This window comes from Anser anser (assembly GCF_964211835.1).
Source record: "Anser anser genome assembly, chromosome: 27".
Lineage (NCBI taxonomy): Eukaryota > Metazoa > Chordata > Aves > Anseriformes > Anatidae > Anser > Anser anser.
Window position 1 is genome coordinate 4,362,020 of NC_139748.1, and position 22,859 is coordinate 4,384,878.

Sequence of the window (22,859 nt, forward strand, 5' to 3'; positions counted from 1 at the left end):
AATAGGCTTTTTAGGACGCCCGCAGCCTGTAATTTGCCTTTCTAGCCTGATAATGTGGCTCGCAGAGGCATCAGTTTTGCCAAGTCATCATCTGGAAGGAACACTTGCTTATGCAACGGGCTTCATTTTCCCCCTCCGTGTCCGATGGCCCACGGTTGCCACCGAACCCGGCTCCAGCCTTAGGGGCTGCGTCAGAACCGCCCCGCAGACGCTGGGAACCAGGAGAAAGACCATAAAGTCTGGGAAAGGGCCCGAAACTTTCAATTTCAAAAGGCACAGCCCAGAAACCAGAAGGACCAAGAACCCAATGCTGTGGTTTCCCTTTGCCTGACTAAAGAAAATAGCGGCTGTCTATTTTTACTAAAAATGTGGGACGTGGGGCCCTTCTCTTCCCCTGCACAAGTGGGGGATGCTGCTCACAATGCAAGAGGGGGGGAGTGGAGCAGGGGGGTCGTCCCGGATTAAAACCAGCTGACTGGTCCACAGAAATCTCTCCCATAGATTCTTCAAATATTTCTTGCCCACACCGCTAGAAGATTTATTCATAAGGTAAAAGAAATTTAGCTGGGAGAGGGATTTGGGAATCTCATCTCACCTACAAAAATTCCTCATTCTCATTTTAAGGCAGGGATGGGATCGATCTAAGCCTCTCCGCTCTTCCTTTCTTTTCTCCAGTTCCATATCGCCGTGCTATGTGGTATTCTGCGGGCATGCGTTGCAACAAATCAATGCCGATAGCATCATTAAGAGTTTGCAATGTATCGGATACCTTGCGGAAAATGAAAGCCATCTGTCCAAGTGCAGAAGTGGGATTCCAGCGTGTGAAATGTACTGCGTGTGTTATGTATGTGACCTTTGTGTTCACTGTCATGGGGAGCATTGGGAACCTCTAAACCTCCGATCAAAAAGATGTTTTTCATTTTCAACGTTAGAAAAAAAATAATCCTGAGCAGAGAGAACAAAGACTTGCGTCTTGTTTTACTTACACTTATTAACTTCGTATGTTTGTTCTTCATTAAGAGACTCTTTTTAGATGACTGAAAATACAAAAAAGTACTAAATGTGTCAAAATGGCACACAGAAATGACTCGCTGGGGGGAGTAGCTATTGTGGCAAATCACTCTGCTGCTAAGTCCTTTAGTTCTTTGCTCCTTATCCTAAAAATACATACAAGCGTATATGCTAAGGAATAACTCCAGCTGAACTGGTCAGAGGTGTTCCAGCTGAGTTCTCTTTATATGACACCGCATCCCCAAAATCCTTGATTTCTATGAATTCCATTGCTCTGTTCCCTCCTGAGCACAAGCAGCTATCTTCCCAGGATCGCAGATATAAATTACTGCTGTGGGTTGAATTTCGGCTTATTTCCCTCCTCTTCCATCTGTCGTTCCTCAGTACAGCCAGAACGCCTTCAGCCCAGCAGTGCTGCCCTGTAAAATTGAATTACACAGCCCTGTGCAGAGGTGCATTGCAGGAGCGTACCACCGAGGGGCTTCGTTTCAGAACGAAAGGCAGTCAGCAATGGCAGGGAACGAAGCGGTCTAGCAGAGTGAGAGACATTGGTGCTCTGGAATGCGCTTCCCACCTCTAACATTCGGGTTTGTAATTAATCATTTGGTTGCAACTGCGGCAGCAATGCCACATTGCAGCACCATCCCGGTCGTGAAAAGGGTTGCGAAAAGGGTTATACGGGCAGGCCATCCCCTTCGGGCGCGCTCCCTTCACAGCCAGTATGGGAAACTTTCATAGAAATGGACCTCCTGAGCCGAATTCTCTCAACTCAGTGAGAAGCTTTTAATTTTCAAGCTCAAAGGCAATCTGTTCCCTTGGTATTCCAGCTACAGAATCTGTTGTACATTTTATAGGCAGTTTCCTGGCACTTCGCATTGGCAGCAGCGAAGTCGAGACATCTCAGTTTTTGTAGACAGTGACAAACATTAGGGAGCGATGTGGCCAAAACTGTATCCCGTTGCTTTCAGCTTCCCATGCCACAAAGCAATTACTGCTGGGTCAACTGCAGGCAGACCGAGCTACCGCTGCAGAGCAAACCCTACGCTGCAGGAGGCACGGTGCAAACTCGCTTGGAAGGCTTTCGTTTCCCTGAAAATTCCTAAATTAGTTGCTCGGGGTACAATTTGCAAAGGTATTTCCAAACCATTGTTAATTGTTCTGAAAACAAAACAAAACACCAGCAAAGCCTGGCAAGCCCTTATCTCCGCAGACACTGGGGTTGCTATCTGCTATGGAGCTGCACCAGTGGTAACATGAGGATAACTTTTGGAAGACAGCATGCTCAGCGCGGGCTGGCCCCGAGTATGTACACAGCTGATTATTTTTGTAGCTTTGAAGGGCTCCGGCCACAAAAATGGAGGGAAAAAACAAAAAGGGAGGGAAAGAAAAAAAAAAAAGGAGGGAATAAACAAAAAGGGAGGGAATAAACAAAAGGGAAAAAACGAAAAGGGAAAAAAAAAGGGGAAAAATCGAAAAGGGAGGGAAAAAGAAGGGCTAGGACTAAATGCTGAAAATGCACCGTCAGGAATTGCGAAGATGGGGTTGACGGGCATTCCCGGGGGGCTCCGGGACTGCTCCTCTGCAGCCCGCCCGGCCGCGGGGGCAGCTCGGCGTGGCCCCTGCAGCCCCACGAGGCACCGGCCCCTACACCCCCAGCCCCCGGCCCCCGACCGCTCCCCGGGGCCGGGCGCGACCGCCGCCGGCCTCCCCCCAACATGGCAGCGGCTCCCGCGGCCGCCCCACGTGCTGCCAGCCCGCCGGCGCGCCTCAAGCCACGCCCCCGGGAGGGGCGTGTCCACCGCCGGGTTTCGGCGCGCCGCGGCGGCAGCGGCGCCTCCGATTGGCTGAGGGCCCCCCGGCCGCTCCTCCCGGCGCGCCGAGGCCCCGCCTCCCGGCGCGCCGCCCGCTCCCCGCGTCCCGCGGCCGCCGCAGCGGAGCCGGCGCTGCCCGCCCAGCGCCCATGGAGCTGCTGTGCGTGGAAGCCGTGCCCCGAGCCCCCCGCGCCGGGCGGGACCCGCAGCTGCTGGGGGACCGGCGGGTGCTGCAGAACCTGCTGAGCCAGGAGGAGCGCTACAGCCCCCGCGTCTCCTACTTCCAGTGCGTGCAGCAGGAGATCAAGCCGTACATGCGGAAAATGCTGGCGTTTTGGATGCTGGAGGTACGGCCTCAAATCCTCTTCCTCCTCCTCATCCTCCTCTCCTCCGTCTCCAGCTCCTTGCCCGGACGCCCAAGTTTTTTTTTACCCGCCGTCCGTGCTTGCAAAGCGTGCGCGCCCCGGGAGGGAGCTGGCGGCAAAGGGGGAAGGCAGCGGCCGCGCTCCGTGCACCCGCCCGGCTCCCTCCTGCTGGCTGCGGGAGCAGCCCCGGGGCACGGGGAAGCCTCCGGGGTCCGTGCGAGCCGCAGCTCCGGTCCCCGGCATGGAGGAGGCTGTGCCCGTAGGGAGGGAGGGGGAGGCGGGTGGGCACGGCGGTCTGCGGCGGGGCAGAGCATGGGCGAGGGGTGGTTGAGCTGGGAGAAGTGATGGCCCCATGCAGGGGGAGCAGCCCCCCCGAACCCCCAGCCTGTGCCCCTTTTCCCCCCGGTAGTATCCTGCCACGCTGCTCTCGGGCCCCCATTCATTCCTTGCTTCCCAAAATCCTGGCCCCAGATCCTCCCCTGTGCAGCCGCAAGAGGCTTGCACGCCCTGCACAGGGCTGAGAATGCCTCGCTAAAGGGAGAAAATAATATTGCTACCGTTTACTTCCCTAAATTAAAATGAACGAGGCTCTCTGCGGGATGCAGCTCAGTGGGGAGACCTCACGGGCCTCGTTATGGGATGGTCGGAGCAAAAGGTCTCAGCAGAGAAAGAAAAAGCATTCAGCAAGAGACAAGTGACGCTGGGATCCAGCCTGCCCGCTCGCCACCGCAGCCGCCCTTGCAATTGAAGCTGCCTGTTTCTGTCAAAAGAAACGAGAGAGCGCTTTGCTTTTAAAAAGTTTTTTTTTTTTTCTTTTTCCTGTTCGCATTGTTCTGTTGCTGCAAGGCTCTGTCTGAGGAGGCTTGTTAGATAAATGCTGCTCTGGAGCCTGTTGCTGTGGAGCTGTGAGGATGGTCAAAAAGTGGGTGACGCTCAGCAGTCGTCATGGCTGGGCACGGGCACGGGCACGGCTGTGTCCTGGCGGCGGCAGCCCATGCAGGGGGGGCACCGCTGCTGGGGGAGAACGGTGGTGCTGGCTGCTGCTGGAGGAGAAACCTCGATATTTTTCTGGCTGCGTTGGTCACGCCGACTTCCTTCTTTCAGCATTGTGATGTTGGTCGCAAGATTAGAGCGGAGGGCTGAAATCCGGAGCTCTGGGATTCTGCTCATGGCCGTGGCGCGAGTGTGGCTGGGGGGGGGGAGGGAGGAAGACTCCTGGAGCCGGGCACGGCTCTGCCATCGAGCCTGCCCCTGCCCCTGGGCCACTGAGGGTGGAATTGCCAGGGGTGGCTGTGGCTCCTGCACCGGTAGGTCTCCAGCTGGAGGCTGCTGGAATTGCTGATTTTTCCCTGAGGTCCCGAGTCCTCCCAGAGCAGAAAACGGGCAGCTGGCTGCGGGCATCCCCGAGAGCAGTGAAAAAGGCAGGGGGTGGAGGGGCTGCAAGTAAAGGATTTGGGGTCTTAAAGTCTCTGTGGGCTCTTTCTAACTACGCTTAAGCTCTTCTGCTTTCCACAGGAAGGTGAATGGAGCCGTGCAGCATTTGTTGCTAGTGTAACCTCGCTGCAGCTGTAGGCTTGACACCTGTAGCTAACTTACTCCTTAGCCCTGTGGAGCTGTCAGAGCCCTGCAGATAAACGTGCAGCACCACCACGACCAGACGCTTTGAAGCTGCGGTGCAGGCAGGATCTGGAGAGTCCGGTGCTGATTAAAACTTCCTTTTTTTTTTTTTTTTTTTGATTGGGTTTTGTCAGGTGTGCGAGGAGCAGAAATGCGAAGAAGAGGTCTTCCCCTTGGCCATGAACTACGTGGATCGCTACCTGTCCTCAGTCCCCGTGCGGAAAAATCACTTGCAGCTCCTGGGGGCGGTCTGCATGCTGCTGGCTTCCAAGCTGCGAGAAACCATGCCCCTTACGGTGGAGAAACTCTGCATTTACACAGACAACTCCATCACGCCTCAGCAGCTCCTGGTAATCACTCGCCCCTATCTCAAAGAGCCCTCCAGCCCCTCCCCAGCCCTTATCTCCTGCACGCTGCTGCTTGGCACCATACCTGCCCCTGGGTCTCCTCCTCCTGTTGTTTTTTTTCCCCTGTTTCTCCACCTTCCTCCATGTTCCCCAGCCAACCTCCTCACCCCCTTGCCACGGTGGATTTGGGTCTGTTGGTGGAGCCCTTTCCATCGTGGCGGAGCCTCGCTCCCTGCTGTGCGGGGCAGGATTGTCACCTCCGCTGTCACCTCCGCGTTCCAGAGGACGTCCCCTGAGCCTGAAGCACTCTCTGCCAGCGCGGAGCCGCCACGCTGAGCTTGCTCCTTGGGCTGCTTCGCTCTCGAGTGGCAGCTCTGGGGAACAAAGGCCTCTGCACAGCGCAGAGCAGGAGGAGGGGAAGCATTAAGTGGGGAGCTTCCAGCAAAACGGGTGGGAGCTTCTGTGATCTAGGACCTGGGTTGTGCCTTCCAGGCTGACGATGCTGCCAGGTGAAGGGGTGATGGAAATGCTGGGAGTTTGCTGCGAGTTAAAGCAGGGCTGCTCTGCCTGTCCCATCAGACACTTGGGTGGCAGCTGCGTAGGCTCTTCTTGTCTGATAAAAGCTGTTCAAAGCAAAGATCCAAACCTCTGAGCTCAGCGTTGCCAGCGGGGGAAGGACGCCGGAGAACCCCTTTTGTCGGGGGCCTCCTGTGCTGTCAGTTCTGAGCTCTCGGGAGGAAACGGCCACCTCGGCTCGAGTGACAAACATCCCTGGAGACGGTTTGCCTATGAGAATTTCTCGGGGTTAGTCATCGCCTTATTAAATGTCTGTTTTTTCTGGGCTGGGGGTGGGTGAGATGATCTGAGCGTGTCCCCAGGGTGGGGAGCGAGCCCACAAAACTTTCAGGTGTGAGTCGGAAGGCAGTTCTGGTAACGGGAGCTCGGCTCTGAACGCGGTTTTTCCAAGCGCCGGTGAAGGTTGGGGAAAATCCCCTCACCTCCATGCCTCTCCCTGTAGGTTTTTGTGGGTGGCTGTTGCCATACATAGCCCTGGTGGAAAAAGCACGTGGATCGTTACCGTGAATAATGGTGAGGGATGGAAACGCAGAGGAGATGCAGGTGGTCGTTGCTTCTCTGGATGCTGGGCTGTGGTCGCGCCGTAGCACCTTGCTGCTGGGGCTGCCCCAAAACCTGTGAGCAAAGGTTTTGTCCAGCTGTCAGTGACATTTCATCCTCGGGAGCAGCTTCTCACTGATCAGTGCATTCCCTGTGTGTATATTCCCAGCACTGGGTTCCTCACGTGAAACTAATCCCCGCGTGTAACAGGAGGGTTGCTCGTGTCCCTGGGGTAATGACTTACTCCCGTGCTTCACCTCTGTCTTCCTCTCTGATGCAGACCTTGAGGGCGGTCCTGCTGCCACCAGCCCTGCAGGTTAAGGGACATCATCGCAGAGATCTTAGCCGTTTCTGCAGCATGGATCGTGGGCCACAAGGAGCTGGACGTGGGTAGGCACCTTGTGCGCCTCGGCCACGGATCCCAGACATGTCTTCCTCTTTGATTTCTTTTTGGTGAAGGTTTGCTTTTTTCAGTCAAATTTAAGCTTTGTTTGTAGCAGGCTCCCTCCAGAGAACAGGTGGGTGGTGGGCAGAGGACGTGTTGACACGCAGAAAGAAGCACCAGCCTGGAGGTTTTCCTTTGCTCTGCTGCAGTGCCGATGCCTCCTCCCTCGGAGCCTTTTCTCCTTCCCCCAGAGGTTTGTCAGCAGGAAGCTGTGGCTAAGCAGTGCCACAAAATTCATCTTCCCTCCTCCAGCCAGCGCTGGGGCGGAGATGGAGGAGTAAAACGCTGTCTGCTGCCTGCTGCTCCCTTCTGATCGTGCAGGGCTCCGTACTGCAGCTCTTCTTCTGTACTTTCCCCCGCTAGACTACCGGGACACTCAGCACAGCGTGGGGCACAGCTGAACACCCAGCCTGGATCTTTCACCGGGGTGCTCCAGGCTCAATATGCAATTAAGATGGACTAAAGTGGCTTCACCAGGCTTGCTTTTGGTAGATGCTTAGCTTTGTCTGGAGCAGATCCAGCTCCGGTTTCCCTTTGCTCTCTGTAAGATGGAGCGGAGGCAAGGGCTGCAGCTCCCTGAGAGGCTTGGCTTTGCCCCGAGACCTGACAAGAGTTAATGCCCTGATTACAAAACCAGGGCGAGCTGCTCTTTTCCTCCTGTGTGCTAATCGTGGCGATGTCGCCTCTCTTTCACAATCTTTCGGGTGGAAGAGGGTGGGGAGGGGAAGGGGAGCTTCTTCATCAGGGCTTGGACAATGGCGCATCCTGGCCTCCTCTCGTGGAGCCGTGCCATTTCGGCTTCCACCCCGTCCTCCCAGGGCCCTCGGAGGAAGCTGGCTCACTTTCCCACTAGGTTTGCTTCCTTCTCTTGCAGGGATGCTTGGCACCAGCTCAGCGGTTTAGAAAGGACACATCTGAAACAAAATCTTGATGAAGTTATTCTAGGGAGAAGGAAATGATGCAACAAGGGACTTGTCCATTTGGAGGAAGTTGGATTTCCGTCGAGGGCGTTATCTAACCTACCTTGCTTGTCTTTTTTTTTCTTTCTTAAAGACTTTTCTGGCCTGTGCAAGCGAGTGCTCAGCTGCTTGAGGGTCAGGGAGAGCAGCTGCAGGTCACCTTCATCCTTGGCTTGGGGGCATCTGCCTGGTTTGCCCCTACTGCGTTGGCTTGCCTCTGCGATCTCTGATCTGAGGTCAATTCTTCAAATTCCAGGTATTTCCTAGCAAAGACCTCAGGCAGGGCCAAGCCACCGGGCAGACAGTGAGGGAAGCAGCAGCGACATCAGATGATGAGTGAAAACAGGAGAAAGGGGTCACAGCTGAGCAGGAAGGGTTGCTCACTCGTGCTAAGCATCGACCTTCCAGGGCGCAGGCTTGTGGTCCGCCTCCTGCTTGTCGCACGGGTGGAGTGGATGTGACGGCTCCTGCACCTGAAGTCGGCGCCTTTACCCTCGGCATCCAGCCTTGAGGTGTGCTCCGGGGATGGAAACAAACGTTTGCCCCACGTTTCCTATTCGCAGCTGGACTTTTCGTGGCTTCTCATTTCTGTAGCTGTTGGGGAGGGTGGGTGGCCAACAGCGACAGCTCTTTCCACCCTCCTTTTGAGTCAGCTCGCGAGCACATCAGAGCGCAGCCTGCTCCCGCTCTGCTGGTGGCTCATCGAGTCAGTGATAATGAGAAATGGCACCTTATCGACTCGAGTGACAAAATCTACTTCCTTTCTCCTGCAGGCAGGGCTGCAGCAGAGAAGGAGCTGGGCTCTGCTCCCTGCGCAGCCTTGCCAGCAGTGTTTACGCAGACTCCTCGCAGGCACGCCGCGTGTGGGTGGTGGTGAGAGTAGAGCTTGGTTTGCAGGGTGGCTCTCACTGCATAACGGGGAGGGGAGGTGGCACGGCTGGCACATCCCAGCCTGAGTTTGCAGAGCTGCAAATGGGGAAAACTCTCTGCTTGTCTCTCAGATCCCGCTCCGCGAGGGTGCAGAGGCAGCAGCCAGGGGCTTGAGGCTGTGTCACCGCAACAGGACTGCGAAATCTTGTCAGAGCAGGGGAGGTGATGGGCAATGCTGGCTGCTTTCCTTCCTTCTCTTTTTTTTCTTTTTTTTCTTTTGTGGGATGCAGCCAGGAGAGACGAAGGGTGTAAGCCTGCAGTGGCAGAGCCCAGCTGCCGGGCAGTTTCCAGCCCTGCAGGCGCTGGCCGAGCCTGGGGAGCTCTTGCAGGAAGGCGCCGGGTGCAGTCCCGGCGATGGGATGCTCGGTGGGCAGCGTTGGCAGCCTGCAGCCCTTCCACGGGGAGGTTGGACCGGAGAAACAAAGGAACATTTTCCACTTTCTTCCTCTCTTTCATTAGCCAGGCAGAGACTGATTCAATTAGGTGCAAAAGAAAATGCCAGGAAAAGGATGTTTGCTGTGCGGAGCGGCGCTGCTGTCGCAAAGCTGCTTGCCTATCTCTTGCAGCCTTTTGTTTTGCTTCTTCCACAGATAAAGTGATTCAGAGATTCTGCCGTGCTGCTCCGAGAGTGGGAAATCCCAGGGGTTAGCGGGAGAGAAGCGAGGAGCAGGGGGTTTTGGCTGGAGGGCGGCTTCCCCTACCTAAATCCTGTGAGCCGGTGACAATCCTCAGCGCCTGTCGCCTCCAGCCGGCATCTCGAGTGCCAGCTGAGCCTCAGGATCAGGCCCCTTGTACCAACGAGGTTTTCAAGAAGCTGGAAAACCTTTTTATTAGCTGGAAAAGAGCTGCTTTTGTGCGCTGCGGATGGCCGGGCTGGTGTGCTGGACTAGCCCCAGTGTGGCAGGAGCCAGCGCGGTGCCCCAGGTGAGCTCTCGCCGCTGATCTGCGCCCTGAATCGTCTCCTGGAGAGAAAACGTGTCCCAGCAGGGCCGGGCTTTCTGCCACGCCGGCGTGAATGCCACGTGCCCCTGCCGGGAGCTGGCTTGCGGCTCTGGGAAGAGACAGAAGGAGCAAGGGCCTGGGAGATGCTGGGCTCCCCTCGTGCAGCGAGCCATTCGGGGCTGGCTCCGTGAGCCGCAATCTCCGGCTCCTTTTTGTGACCTCAGCCCTGGGTCTGCACAAGGGCCGTGCTCCCACCTTGTGCAGAGGTCGGGATGGAGCTGCTCGGCTCTCACCCTCGTGGCAGGATCCCCCGGAGGTGCCACTGGTGTCCTGGCTCCCCGGGAGGCTGGGCTGATGCTCAGGCAAGCAGTTGGCTTTCCTAGCGAGGCTGCTGGCCCTTGGTGGCTTCCAGCTGAGTGACAGCAGGGACAATGCAACGCTCCATCTCCCATGGCTCTTTTCTTGTGTCACCTTGCTGTGTGGCTGCGGTTTTTACCAGTGACCAGCACTCTCCTTTCTTTTCTTCTTCCATTAAGCCTGGTCTCTCCCCCTCTACCGCCATCCCCTCGTTGAACCAGGCACCCTAAAAGACTTGTGCTGCGGTCCTGAGGCTCTGGAGCTCATCGCTAGGTTCCTACTTGCTTTTATGCTGTGGATTTGGCTTAAACACACAGAAAGCCTGGCAGGCTGGCCATCCATATGGGAGACCAGTGAGTGTGTTCCAGCCAGGCACCGCTTTCTGGTTGGAAAAGCACGGGCTGCGAAGCAGCAAATAGCACGTTTGGGCTAGCGGGGGACTCGGAGCAGGTTGAGCAACGCTGCTCATTTGAGCAACTCAAAACTGGTATTGTTGTGTAAGGGGAAGAGTGGGTTTTAAAAAAAAAAAAAGAAAGAAAACGGAGATCGGCCTTTATGAAAAAGAATCTCACTTCTTCAAATCCATCTGTTCTGGCGGTCCTGTGGGCAGCGCTGACCTTGTAATCTTAGAGCGCTTGGAAAAGAATAGATGCTGTGCCGGGTGGGGCTCGGCCCTGAAATGGAGACACCTGATCCAAATCCCAGCTCAGCTCTGTCCTTCCAAACCCAGAGCCGAGGCAGGCTCGGGTCCTGCAGCGTTTCCTTCCCCTGCACGCTTGCAGGGCTGCTGTTCCCCCTGTGAGCGGGGAGGGGGGACACGGGAGCATCTCCTGTGCTACTTCTGGTGTACCCGCAGCCTTTTGCCAGACCCAGATCTGCTGCTGACCCGGAGGATGAGGGCAGAGAGCAGTGGGAGGCCACGTGCATGGGATCCAGAGGCTTCCATCACGTCTCGTGGGGGAGTTGGGACCGTCAGAGAGGCTCGAGGTGGCTGGGTGTGGGCTGCCGGAGACATTCCTGCACGGGTGGGAAGGGAAATGATCCTGGGAAGATGCTGCTGCTGCTTCTGAGCTGCAGGAGCCTGAGCGGGTGCAGGGAGCAGCCTGGGCTCCAGCTGAAGCCCATGGGGGCACTGAGCCCCCCCGCTGCCTGTTCCCCAGCTTGCAGACTGCGTGGAGACGAGGGGAAGTCCTCACAGAAACCTGCTGGAGGTGTAGGCAGAGCAGCACGACGTGGGGTGGAGAAGTCAGCAGCCACCTGGCGTCTAACTGGGAAGCACTGGGGTGCCACTGGCTGCGTGTCCCTAGGAAGGGGGGGTGTCGGCGTGGCTGTTCTGTGCCTCCTCCTCCTGGGAAGGTGCCGGGGATGCTCGGAGCATGGCAGGATGCAGATGGGGAGGCTGTGCCAACCTGCTAGCGCCCAGCCTGTGGACTGTGTGCCTGGCGTGTGTGGGGCCAGCACCTGGTCACGGCCCCTGAGCTCTTTAGGGACTCAAAATCTCACCACTGATGACCTAAAGGGGTTTAGGCTGTCCGGATGCAGCTCTGAAAGCTCAGTTGTGTCTCCCCCACGTTCCCTTGCTCCCAGCTGCGTGCGGGGGACTGGCTGCAGGGCCCCTCCTGCCTTCTGCCCTTCACCATCCAGAGGGGGATTGGTGCACCGAACAGCTCGGGGCGCGCAGAGGGGTGAGCTGCTGCGGTCCCTTTGGGGTAGCGGGGAGCAGTGCCTCTGCTAGCCCCGAGCTGGGCTGCTCCCGGGAGCTGGACGCGTGCTCTCCTTTCAGGAGCAGGAAGAAGGGAGCGGTGTGCCTCCTGCCCCTTGCTCTTTTTATTGTATGTGCTGCTGCGGCAGCCTTGCAGAGCAAAGGAGCGCCCGGAGGAGTGCCTGCAGAGCAGAAGGCCGGTCCGACTGCACCTGGGGAAGAAGAAAGCAGACTTATCGTTTCCTCTTCTGATCTTTGCTCCAGGCTTTGCAACAGCTCAGGGCTGGAATTGTGCCACGGTGGCAGAGCGGGGCTGTTCCCTCTTCTCTTCCCTGTCCGATGGATTGTGCTGTTTAACTGCCCTTCCCCGAGCTCCGGGCTTATCTGCCCGTGGTTCAGGTGGGTGTTTCTCAAAACCCCACTGAGCAATGTGCTCTCTGTCTTTGTGCAGGACTGGGAGGTTTTAGTCCTGGAGAAGCTAAAGTGGGACCTGGTCTCGGTGATAGCGAACGATTTCCTGGCTCACATCCTCCACCACCTCCCGCTTCCTAAGGACAAGATGGAGCTGGTGAAGAAACACGCGCAGACCTTTATTGCCCTGTGTGCCACAGGTGGGTGCCTGCTCCCGCTGGAGCCATCTGCTAGGGTGCTGGGGGGGTGGGCAGTGGTCCCGGGGGGCAGCCTGGGCTTAGTCAGGCTCCCTGGGTGCCCTGGGGCGCTGGATGCCCGCCTGCACTCGAATCGGAGCACTTTGCTGCTCAGAGACTTGTTTTCTGTCCCTGACAAAGCAGGGTGATAATGGTCCTGGGGGCTGTTAGTGGGTGCCTGGGAGATGCCAGGGAAGAGCGAAACTGCTTCTTGCTGTGCTGCGGGAGGCGGCGCCTTGGAGAGTGCCCAGAGTGAAGGCGGGGTTCAGTACGAGCCCTCATCAGCCTTGCTCAAAGTCCTTAGAGCAATGTCACCTTCAGGACTTCTTTTGGTGAGACAGACCCAGAGAAGTAGCTTAAGGAAGCTGCAGCTACGATGCTCCATCTGTTTTCCATTGCTCCGATCCTATTTCTCCCCGCTAAGCTGGTGACACCCCTCTGCCTGGCCCTCGCTGGTTTTCCAAGGAAATCACCGTCCCAACAACTTACAGCTCGCACACACCCTTGCTAACAGCTGCTGTTTTGTCCCTCTCCTGGCTCCAGACTACACTTTCGTCATGTACCCGCCCTCCATGATCGCGACGGGCAGCATCGGCGCGGCCATGCACGGCCTGACGCTCTCTGTGAACGACTTCAGCGGCGAGGCCGTCACCGAGCTGCTGGCCAGCATCACCGGCACGGAGGTGGTGAGTGTTCGCCGGGGGTCTGCCGGTGGAAACCCTTCCTCTTTCTGCAGCTGGCTCCTGGGGGGGGGAAATAAGCTGGCCGTAGCGATGCTGACCGTGGCTTGAAGAGCACCTAGGGATTAGGGAGCAGCTCCAAACGCCGTGCCCTTGGTCAGGGCCGTGGTTGTGGTCGGCTCCTGGCCCCCAAGCGCCATCTGTGCGGAGCAGGGCGATCTGGGGAGCCTTTGATGAGCGGCACAAAGGGCAGCGTCTGTTCCCCGCGCAGACAGGTGTCGGCAGGATCGGGTTGACGGGGTGGGATGGGGCAGGGGGAGAAGCCGGGCTCGGCATCTGCTCACCTCCACGGTGTCTGGTTGCAGGTGCCCAGCCCGGGGTGGGAAGGGGGCTGGGGGCACGGAGCCTTTTGGGATGCGGGTGCTGGGGGGGCACCCGCCTGCCCCTCTGCTGCCCTTTGAATGGGGAAGGAGGACCCGTCGGGCTCCCTGTGTCCTGCTCCTGCTGCAGCAAAGCAGTCGGGAGCTTTTATTCTGCCAGGGCCCCTTTTGATCCTTTTCTTCTGCCCGAGCGCCGGTGCTGGCAGCCGGGCCGGGTTGGTTTCAGTCCCCTGCCGGCAGCGCCGCGGCTTGGGAGAGGGCGGGAGGCTGCAGCCAGGCTTTGTGTGGGCACAGGGGACGGGGCAGGAGGACGTCTTGCTTTATTGGTGTGGTTTTGTTTTGTTTTTTAATTTTTTTTTTTGTTTGCGGGAGCCTTTTTTGAAGACTCAATCAGTGCAGCCAGCTGCTCTCAAGCTGCTGCGGTGAATGGGGCAGGAGCTGAAACCTGCCCCGGGTCAGGGCTGCTGGAGGGAACAGGTGGGAGGCAGGGAGAGCACCGCAGAGGGAGGGGAGCCGAAAGGGCCGGGGACAGCTCTGCTGCCCTCCAGCCAGGTGCTGGGTGCTGCACGGGCAGCCCCTGCCCGGCTGCTGGGACGCGGCTGCAGCACCGCCGGGCTCCCCAGGGAAGCTCCCGGGCTCCTGCATCTCGCTGCGGTGCTGATGTTTCTCCCCGAGCCCGGCCTCGCAGCGTCCCCGGGCTGTGACTCGGTTTCCCCGCTGGCTTGACGGAGCTTCGGTTGTGATTTGGAGCTACTGTGCCCTTGCAGAGCAGGATGGGGCCCCGTTGGCTTCCCAACGTGCCCCTGAGCTGGAGCAGCCCCACACCTCGGCTGCCCTACGGGGTCGGGCCGAGCCGCGTCCTGGGCTTCGCTCGCAGGTGAAGGAGCCTGGCTGCACGCAGCTGAGCCGCACAAATTTGGCATCTCTGCCACGATTACCTACGGAGAGCCCAGCTGCGGCTCCTGAGATGCTCCTCAGCCTCCGTCCCTACCTGCCGAGAGGCCGTAAGGTGGTGGCAGCTCCCGTGAAGCCCCTCAGGAGCCTCGGATCCCCCCGGATCCCCCCTGCCCCACGCAGCGGGAGCGGGGCCGGCCCAGCAGCGAGCCGGGCTGCGGGCGGGCCGGAGGCCGCGCTTACTGGAAGCAGCGTGGGGAAGGGGAGGTGGGCGTTGCTATTTTTGCTCGCCACATCCTCTGTCAGTTTCTAAGAACCGGCGGTGGATTCCTGGTAAGAGATTTCGATGTGTGACAATATCCAGCGAGCGTGCGCGGCCCCGCGGCGGGCAGCTCGGCTCCGGCCTGGAGGTGCGAAATGTCACCTCGTGCCCTGCGGTGACGGCCGAGCCGCGGGGTGGGAGCTGGGCCGAGGGGTGCCTGGGGGTATCACAGTGCTCTCCTCTCGAGGGAGAGGAGTTTCCTCATCTGGTCGCAGCTCCTGGGGGAGAAGAAAGGGGTTTACCCTTACTGTAAGCGATACGCCGCTGCTCGCAGTCCCCTGCGCCTTCCTGTTCGTGGGGCTGGCGTGTCCCCGGCACCGGGCTCCCTGGGGAGGCTCGGGTGAGTCAGGCAGGCTCCCGAGGGAGGAGCAGGAGGGTGAGAGCCCAGGGAGAAGCCGCGTGGCCGCAGCATCGCTCCTGTAACATAGCATCGGCGGTGTGTGGTGCTGTCAGGTCTGGCTGCGTGGGGCTGCTCTCCCCCCGTGTCAGGAGGCTCCCGGGGGGTGGGCGGCCGCGGAGATGCACGGTGAGCTCCGAGAGACCTCGCGTGTAGGGCCTGGGGGAGGCAGGAGGGTCTCTGAGGTCTCCGTGCGCACCCTTGCCTGTGTTTGGACCTGGGAATTCGGTCGTGGGGTAGGTCCCGGCCAGCCCAGCGGTGTTGGGCTCTACCCCTCCAGTTACTGGTGCCAGCTGAGTGCCGCGATGCCGAAATCGCGCGCTGCATGCTGTGCGCCCTGCTGCTGGAGCTCTGCAGGGCCCCGATGGGCAGCGGCGTCTCCTCCACGGGAACGTGGTCGAGTAGGGAGAAGGCAACAGAGTGCGGGGCTTCTCCTGGGCAGGGCATGAAGCGTAGCCAAGCTGGGGATGCCTGGAGGAAAAAGGCTGCTTCTGTGTGCTTAGATGCTCCAGGGGGCAGGGAGATGGTCCAGCAGCTGCTGAGAGCTATCCTAAGGGCCCTCACCTGTGAACAGCAGAGAACTGAGGCCTCTTTTCCCGTTCCCTCTCCCACAGGACTGCCTGAAAGCCTGTCAGGAGCAGATCGAGGCAGCTTTAGCCGAGAGCCTGAAGCAAGCGTCCCAAAGCCAGCAGGAATACAGCACCGCCAAGACTGCCGCCTACCCGGCCAGCCAGCCCACCAGCACGCCCACAGACGTCACGGACATCAACCTGTGACCAGCCTCCCCTTCCCAAGAGCCGCCCAGCCCCGTGACAACAGGACCTGGCCCCGGACACCCAACTGTCGCTGCATCCCTCCTCCCCACCCAGAGCACGCCGAGGATTTGCTCCGCTTGCTGGCTGCACGGCGAGGGCTCCGCGCTCGCCCATCTCCCCTCCTCAAGCGCCGGAGGGGGGCAGGAGGAAGGCGTTTGGGGGCTCCGACGATGGCCATTGGGGCTGGCGGGGCTCACCGCTGCTTGGACTCTGCTCGCTGGCTTCTGCAGGAGGCAGGGGTGAAGCGACCCTCCTCGTGGCGGTGGGGCGCAGGAGTAGCCGGGGAGGGGAGCGGGATCCAAAACGAAGTTGTAAAACGTTCCCCAGCTCGTATTCCTCGTAGCCCGGGTGCCGATGTCTGCTCTCTCCTCGGGTACGTTGACCGTGATGACTTCCAGCCCCGCGTGGGCCATCGATCATGCACAGCCAGCCTCGTACCTGGGCCTACGTGACCAAAACGTTGGTAGCCCCCCACCTCCTTCCCCAGGCCGGGGCACTGCCGGCCCGCTGGGCTCGCGAGGAGCAAGCATCCAGGAGGAGAGAAGGGTGCTCGTGGATCCCTGGGTCCTGATCGCTTCGTGCTGGGTTAGTTGTGGCTCCTGGGGGGCTGGCGTGGCTGCTTCTGCTTGGAGATGTGTGTGTGGCTTGATTCTTGTCGCCATTAGATTTGGGATTTGCGGGTTTTTGGCTTGCTTTGGGGAAGTGCTCCTTTTCCGCGTGGACAGCAGAAGTCCTCGTCCCCGGGGAGCGACCTCTTGGGCGAGGTTTGGGCGCAACGTGCGGAGCGGGGACGGCGCTGCCCAAACGCAGACCTTCGCAAATCACCTTGGCTTTCTGCTGCCCCACCGAGGCTGCTTAATTTATTGTTAACTGCTCAAAAAAGGGGAGGGAATAAGACCTGCTGTCCCTTGCTGTGGGGCCTGGGTGCTGGTCTCCTCTCCTTCCTAAAGTGCCTTTATCCCTTTGTCCCCTTCCTTAGCTCCCTGAGCACTGGGAGACTCTCTCACTTTGGAAGCTGGGTGGTTTTTAGGAAGCTCAGACATCAGACTAGATTTTAAGAAACCCATATGAATGTGCTGCTATAGTCTGAAATGCATCTTCACTCCTCCAAGGCAGGGATCTCGGGTGATGTTCGGGAGGGGGCTGTTTCCAATAAATCTATTCACGGGGGTCCGCGTTGTATCCTCACAGGGTGGAATATTCGCTGCGCACTTGATTTGAGAAGTGATTGCATTTTTGTTTCGTTGTTGTTGTTGATCCTGTCTGTTAGTTTTTATATAAAGAAAAGTGTTTTTTAAAAAAAAAATAATGCTGCTTTTCTAAGAGAACTATTACATTGTAGAATTGTATTAACTAGGAGAAGCCAGAGAGACTCTGCAGGGATGGGAGGCAGAACGCTGCTGCTTGGTGACCGCCGGCCACGTGGATCTGTGGCTGTTGTCCTCCTGGGGGGGATGTGGGGAAGGATGTGGAAATCTTCCGTTTATGGTGCCGCTAGAAACAAAAAGTCTTATCAGGTGGAAAAAGATGGGGCTGCTGTTCTTCCCCCAGCCCGAGTTGTTGAGAGGAGCCATCTGCCACTGACTCCTGCTAGCAGGACGGGCGGGGGGCGTGCAGGGCCTGTCTGTACAAGAAGAAATTTTTTTTATATATAAATGAGTTTTTAATTTAAGAGTAAACTGGTTTGGTGTTCACACGCGAGAGTCCCGCTGCTGGGAAAATCAGAGGATCCTATGATGTTACAATAAAGTATTTGAAACGAGAATGACCGTGTCGAGGGTTTTCCCTTCGCTAACGAGCTCTCTGCCTCTGCCCCAAGTTGGGCTCGGGGGGAAACCCCCAGCCGAGGGGCTGCTCCTGAAGGCCTCCAGCCCTGCGTTTCCTGAGCAGGATGAAATAGGAACGTGCAGGTAGGGCACCGTCGGCGCCAACCCTGCAGGGAGATGGAGGTGAGCGAGCCTGGGGCGATGCCATGGCGCCTGCCCCCCGCTTTGCACGGCCACGGGATGGGGAGCAGCACCCCGGGGTGGCTCGGGGCTGGATGAACGTGGACGAGGTGCTGTGGGAGAGCGCTGCACCGAGCCTTCCTGCGGGCACCATGCCCGTGCTCAGCAGCCTTGCAGCTGCTGGAGGGGAGGCAGCGACTTCACGCCCCCGGCGCCTTCGAAGCCTCCTTCCTGCAGGTCGGTGCTGCAGCAGCTCGGGCTGCGCTGCAGGGAGCACGCGGGGCGCGTGGTGTGAGCCCGGGTATCGCCCTCACTCATCAGCTTCTGGCTTCTTTAAAGGCGATAATAATCAGGAAGCCAAGGAAAACGTGCTGCGGTGTGCAGCCGGGGCCCGGGTGTTGCGTGCCGCTCTCCTTCGCGTGGCTTCTGCTGCTGCCACCGCTGTGTCACCGGGGCCGGTGCCAGCTCTGGGCGAAGCGAAGGTGGCAGGGGGCTGAGCTCGGCACAGCAGCACGCTGCCACAGGGGCTTTTCCCCCTGGGCTGTGCCAGACTCGGTGCTGCTTTCAGGGGCAAGGCTGGATATATGTGAGGTACAAGCCCTGCAGCACCTCAGTGATGCCCAGGGAGGTGCAGCACCTCCTGGGACACGGGAGGAAAAGCCCCCGGTGGGCTTGCCATCGGTAGGGGATAGGTGTGCGTGGGCAATCTGCTGTGTGCGGCCTCGCTGGCTGGCCGAGGACAGCAGCCCCCGGGGTGCTGGGGCTGTTCCAGCCCTGCTAAGTTGAGGCAAACCCATCAGGGCAGCCAGGAAGTGTTGGGGACCTCACTGGAGAAGGGGCTGGGGGAAGGATGGGGGTGCTGATGGTACCAGGCAGGACGGGGGCCCGGGCCACAGGATCGCCTAAGGGAGCGATGCAGGAATGGGGTAATCAAAGGCTGCCCCGTGCCCCAGCCTGCTGGCAGCCCTGCGAGGCCAGGGGCTCTTACTGGAGGCTTTCCCCTCTGCTCCTGGCTCTGCTGGGCTGCTCTGGCCCTGCACAGGGTCCCTGGGGTGGCCCAGGTCGGGTGCTGCCCCCTGCCTCTGCCTGGTGACAGCCAAGCTCAGGAAACAATCAAGCACTTCTTTTTCCTTAGAGCAGTTTGGGGCTCTGGAAACCATCTGGGGGGGGCTCAGCCCTGCGCCCCCCACCCTTCCCCCTGCAGCAGGGAGACGCTCACACCCCAACCTTTATCCAATAGTGCAGGGACTGCTCAGCAGCCCCGCTCTCCCTTCACGCAGGACAGCACCTGCAGCGCAGGCTTAGATCCGCAGCTCTACAAGGAGCCTGGGGCTGGTGGCTTTGCTCTGCCACCTGCTGGGGACAAGGCAAGGCGGGGAGGGGACAGGGCAGGAGGATGGAGCCGAGAGGTGCGACTGCGGGGCAGAACCACCCTGGGACTGAAGGACCTGGCTTCGGCTTTATTTTCCAATGCAGGAAGAGGGGAAACCCAACTGCTGTCCCCAGTGCTGGTGGCACGGGGCTGCCCTGCCCCGTGGTGAGCGGCGTAGGGAGCAGCCTGGCTGCGTGGGCACAGCCTGCTCCCTGTGGAGCAGCAGGATCTCGGGGAAGGAGGGTCCTGCACGCCTCCTGGAGGCTTTGCTCCCAGCGGGCTCCAGCTGCATCCAGCCCACCCCAGGAGCAGGTCAGGCTGCGGCTTTTCTCTGCTTTTTCCTGCTCACTCCATGGCTGCGGGCGGCTGCCCCTCCACGTCCCGCGTCTTGGAGTTCACCAGCTCCCTGCGGATCTCCGGGGAGATCTGCGGGTGGCTGTGGAACTTGAGCAGCTCGAGCAACGCCTCCTTCTGCTCCGAGGACAGGTCCTCCTTGTAGCGCTGGGCGAAGGCCAGGAAGCACTGGTGCCACAGCACGGGCAGGACGCGCTGGTCGGTGCGGAAGGCCAGGAAGTGGAAGACGAGGGCATCCACCACGCGGAAGGGCAGCGCGTACTTCTTGTCGATGAGCAGCCGGAGGAAGATGCTGTTGGCACCGCTGTACTGCATCTCGGCGATCTTCAGCATGGCCGCGCTGCGGGGTCAGAGGGAGCGCCCCCATGAGGGCAGGCCCAGCACGAGCCACCGGGCACCCAGACACTAAAGGGGCAGACCCGGTGCCGCAGACGGCCTTGGATCTCAACCCTGGACAAAGCTGAGGAAAGCTCCCCAACGCTGAGATGCTGCGGGATGGATCTGAGGCACCGCACCAGTGTCCCCGAAGCAGAACTGTTCCCCCCCCAGGAACCCGGCCCCGCTGCCCCCCGCTGCATTACCTGGAGTGGAGGACGGGGATGGAGCACTTGGTGAGGATGCTGCCGATGATGATGGCCTCCCGCAGCGTGCAGGTCCCCGACTCGCACAGGGGAATGAGGATGCCTGCGGAGGGGGAAGAGTGAGGCACTGCCGGCCTCAACCACAGCAAGGGGAGCTGCAGGACACGAGGCTCAGCCCCTTTGTCTCAGGACACACCTGACCCTACAGAATAACAGCTCCTCCACCAGCTATTACAGGGGCTGCAGCATCTCTCTGCCATGCATCCAGCTCCGAACACCCACAGGTTGTTGGAGAAGGCAGAGGTCAGGTGTGAGACAGCTCACAGCCTCCATCAACCTCCGAAAGATCCCATATATCTGGCACCTGCGTAGCCTTACAGTGCTAACACCCCCCTGGGGGTGTTTGGAAGCTGCCTTGCCCACCAGGGCATCTCTCTGATGTCTTCTCCACCCTCCTTCTCCTCCCTGAGCCCCCATGGCCATGACAGGAGCAATCTGCAAAGGCAGCGGTGTGCAACATGTGGCCCTGCTGAGCTTCCCAGCTGCTGCAGACAGCAAAAGGCTCCCGCATACGAAGCGCAGCCCTGCAGGGAGTCCCTACCTTTGAACCAGGCTCCCGGCTTAAACAGAGCCTTCTTCAAAGCCATGTAGAGGTGAAAGTTGAGGCGCTTATACTCGGCAATGTCATCCCTGACCCGTGGCAACAGCACCAGGTTGTAGAACCTCTGGGCCATCCTCTCTTTCAGGTTGGATGAAAATATCCTGGGAAAATCAAAGCACAAAGCGAGGGGTGAGCTGAGGCTCTGGAACCAGGTCCTGGGAGCAGGTGACTGCAGGGAACTCTTACAGGACATCTGAGCCAGGGCACTGGGATCCCCTGCGACTCCCTCCACTCCACAGGAGGAGAGAGGCAAGAGCAGGATGCAGGTTGGTATTTTGTATGTCTTGTTCCACTTACAAAGCAACAAAACAAGGTCGGCAGTTCCCAGAGATGATCTTACCTGGTGGCTTGGTACATGGCAGCCGCTGTCCACGTCTCTGGATCTGTAATGTAGAGGATCTGCTCCCAGTTGGACAAGGCAGGAATGATTTTAAATGCCTTGGGGAGTTTCCCACTCCTGTATTTGGACAGCACCTTAAAAAAAGAAAAAAATGGATGCAGGCCTGGCAGCAACATAGAGGCACTGACAGCAGGGCTATGGGACTTGGTGGGATTTGTCTTATGACCATAAGAAAGCCGCCCCTTCCCTTCACATCTCCACTAAGAAAGGACTGTCCCGGGTCCCCGCTCAATGCATCGTGCTCAGGGAATTCACTCCAAGCTCTGTGGGCCCTTCGGTGGCTGACACTATACAAACTGCAGTAAGTTTCTTTGGAAAAGTGCCTGCAGGGGAGCGCTCTGTGCCACATGAATCCCACCCGTGTGCAGCTCCGTGAGCCCCCGCAGGTGTTTCACAGCCTGGGAATTGGTGCAGTCAGGAAAACTTTTGCTGATTTACCCCCCTGAGCCTCTCGCCTTGGCCATCCCCATCGCTCTGCCTGCTGCCAGCAGATACGGGGGAATGGGGGGGGCCTGCAGCGACTGCTGCCTGCTGGCGTGGCACAGACCCGGTGCTGTCTGTGCAGGGCGAGGATGGGGACAGGCTCCCTGCGGGCCAGCAGGGGCGGCAGCCACGGGGCAGAGCTGTTTGGCCTTTACCTCTCTGACGCCCTTGTAAACTTCCAGGACACGAGGGTCGAGCTGGGGCATGGGGCAGCCCGATATCTCCGAGAGCGCCGTCTCCACCTCCGTCTGCTTCTCCGTGATCTTCTCCATGATGATGTCGGCCAGCGTGCGCCTGGGGCGAGAGCAGAGGGGAATGGGCAGGGGGCAGGGCGCTGGGGAACGGTGGGCACTGCCTGGACCCCCTCAACTCCTCCATCTCCATCCCTGCCATCCCCCGCCCCTTGGATCCTCCATTCCCAGCTCCTTGATACCTGCCCCCTTGGCCCCTCCATCCCCATCCCCTTGGCCCCTCCATCCCCTTGGCCCCTCCATCCCCTTGGCCCCTCCATCCCCTTGGCCCCTCCATCCCCTTGGCCCCTCCATCCCCTTGGCCCCTCCATCCCCTTGGCCCCTCCATCCCCTTGGCCCCTCCATCCCCTTGGCCCCTCCATCCCCTTGGCTCCTCCATCCCCTTGGCCCCTCCATCCCCGGCCCCTTGGCCCCTCCATCCCCGGCCCCTTGGCCCCTCCATCCCCATCCCCTTTGGCCCCTCCATCCCCGTCCCACCTCAGCGGCGGGTTCTTGTTCATGAACATCTCGATGGCCTTCTCATCCTCGGGGTTCACCACCACCTCCCCGCTCCGCGCCGCCGCCTGCTGCAGCGAGGGCCACTCTTCATCCTCCTCCTCCTCTTCCTCCTCCTCGGACCCAGAGCCGCTCAGCGCCGGACCTGCGGGGACCAAACCCTTGCCTGAGCCCAGATCCCCGAGCTCGGATCCCGGGGGGGTACCGGGGGGGGGGGGTGGGTCTCACCCAGCGCCCTGCTCCTGTGCCGGGGGGCTGCGGGCGCTCCGGGGCCGTGCTCGGCCTCCAGCTCCTCCTGCTGCCTCCTCGCCTGCTGCAGGATGCGCCGGGAGAGCCGGGCGTCCACGTAGCCTTGGCAGCCCTGCTCTTCATCCTCCTCCTCCTCCTCCTCCCCGGCCCGGCCGCGCCGTGCCCGTGCCCGGGGGGCCGCGTCCCGCAGGAGCTGCTCGGGCAGCGGCAACGCGCGATCGGCTCCGGCCGCGGAGCCCCGGGCCCGCCGCACCTTGGGCATGGCGGGGGAGGCTCCGGGGGGCTCCGGTGCTGCTGCTGAGGTCGGTGCTGGGCCCACCAGCCCCGTGT

At 59.6% G+C, this 22,859-nt stretch overlaps 2 protein-coding genes and 1 long non-coding RNA gene across 3 annotated transcripts; 2 read left to right on the plus strand and 1 right to left on the minus strand.

The window, feature by feature from the left end:
- Positions 1-2,878: 2,878 nt before the first annotated feature.
- Positions 2,879-17,499, plus strand: CCND3 (cyclin D3). The gene is made up of 5 exons (XM_083812710.1): positions 2,879-3,169; positions 4,939-5,154; positions 12,054-12,213; positions 12,793-12,935; positions 15,537-17,499. Exons 1-5 carry the CDS (start codon positions 2,972-2,974, stop codon positions 15,696-15,698), a joined length of 879 nt encoding a protein of 292 aa, XP_083668836.1. The 5' UTR covers positions 2,879-2,971; the 3' UTR covers positions 15,699-17,499.
- LOC310887141 lies at positions 5,161-10,534 on the plus strand. Its single transcript, XR_014575667.1, has 2 exons — positions 5,161-6,657; positions 7,587-10,534. It is a non-coding gene; the product is annotated as an uncharacterized lncRNA (long non-coding RNA).
- Positions 17,500-19,128: 1,629 nt separating the features above from the next.
- On the minus strand, positions 19,129-22,794 carry BYSL (bystin like). The gene is made up of 7 exons (XM_083812708.1): positions 22,509-22,794; positions 22,263-22,425; positions 21,690-21,828; positions 20,992-21,125; positions 20,592-20,752; positions 19,991-20,093; positions 19,129-19,749 (listed from the first exon to the last, which is right to left on the minus strand). Exons 1-7 carry the CDS (start codon positions 22,789-22,791, stop codon positions 19,401-19,403), a joined length of 1,332 nt encoding a protein of 443 aa, XP_083668834.1. The 5' UTR covers positions 22,792-22,794; the 3' UTR covers positions 19,129-19,400.
- Between the last annotated feature and the right edge of the window lie 65 nt (positions 22,795-22,859).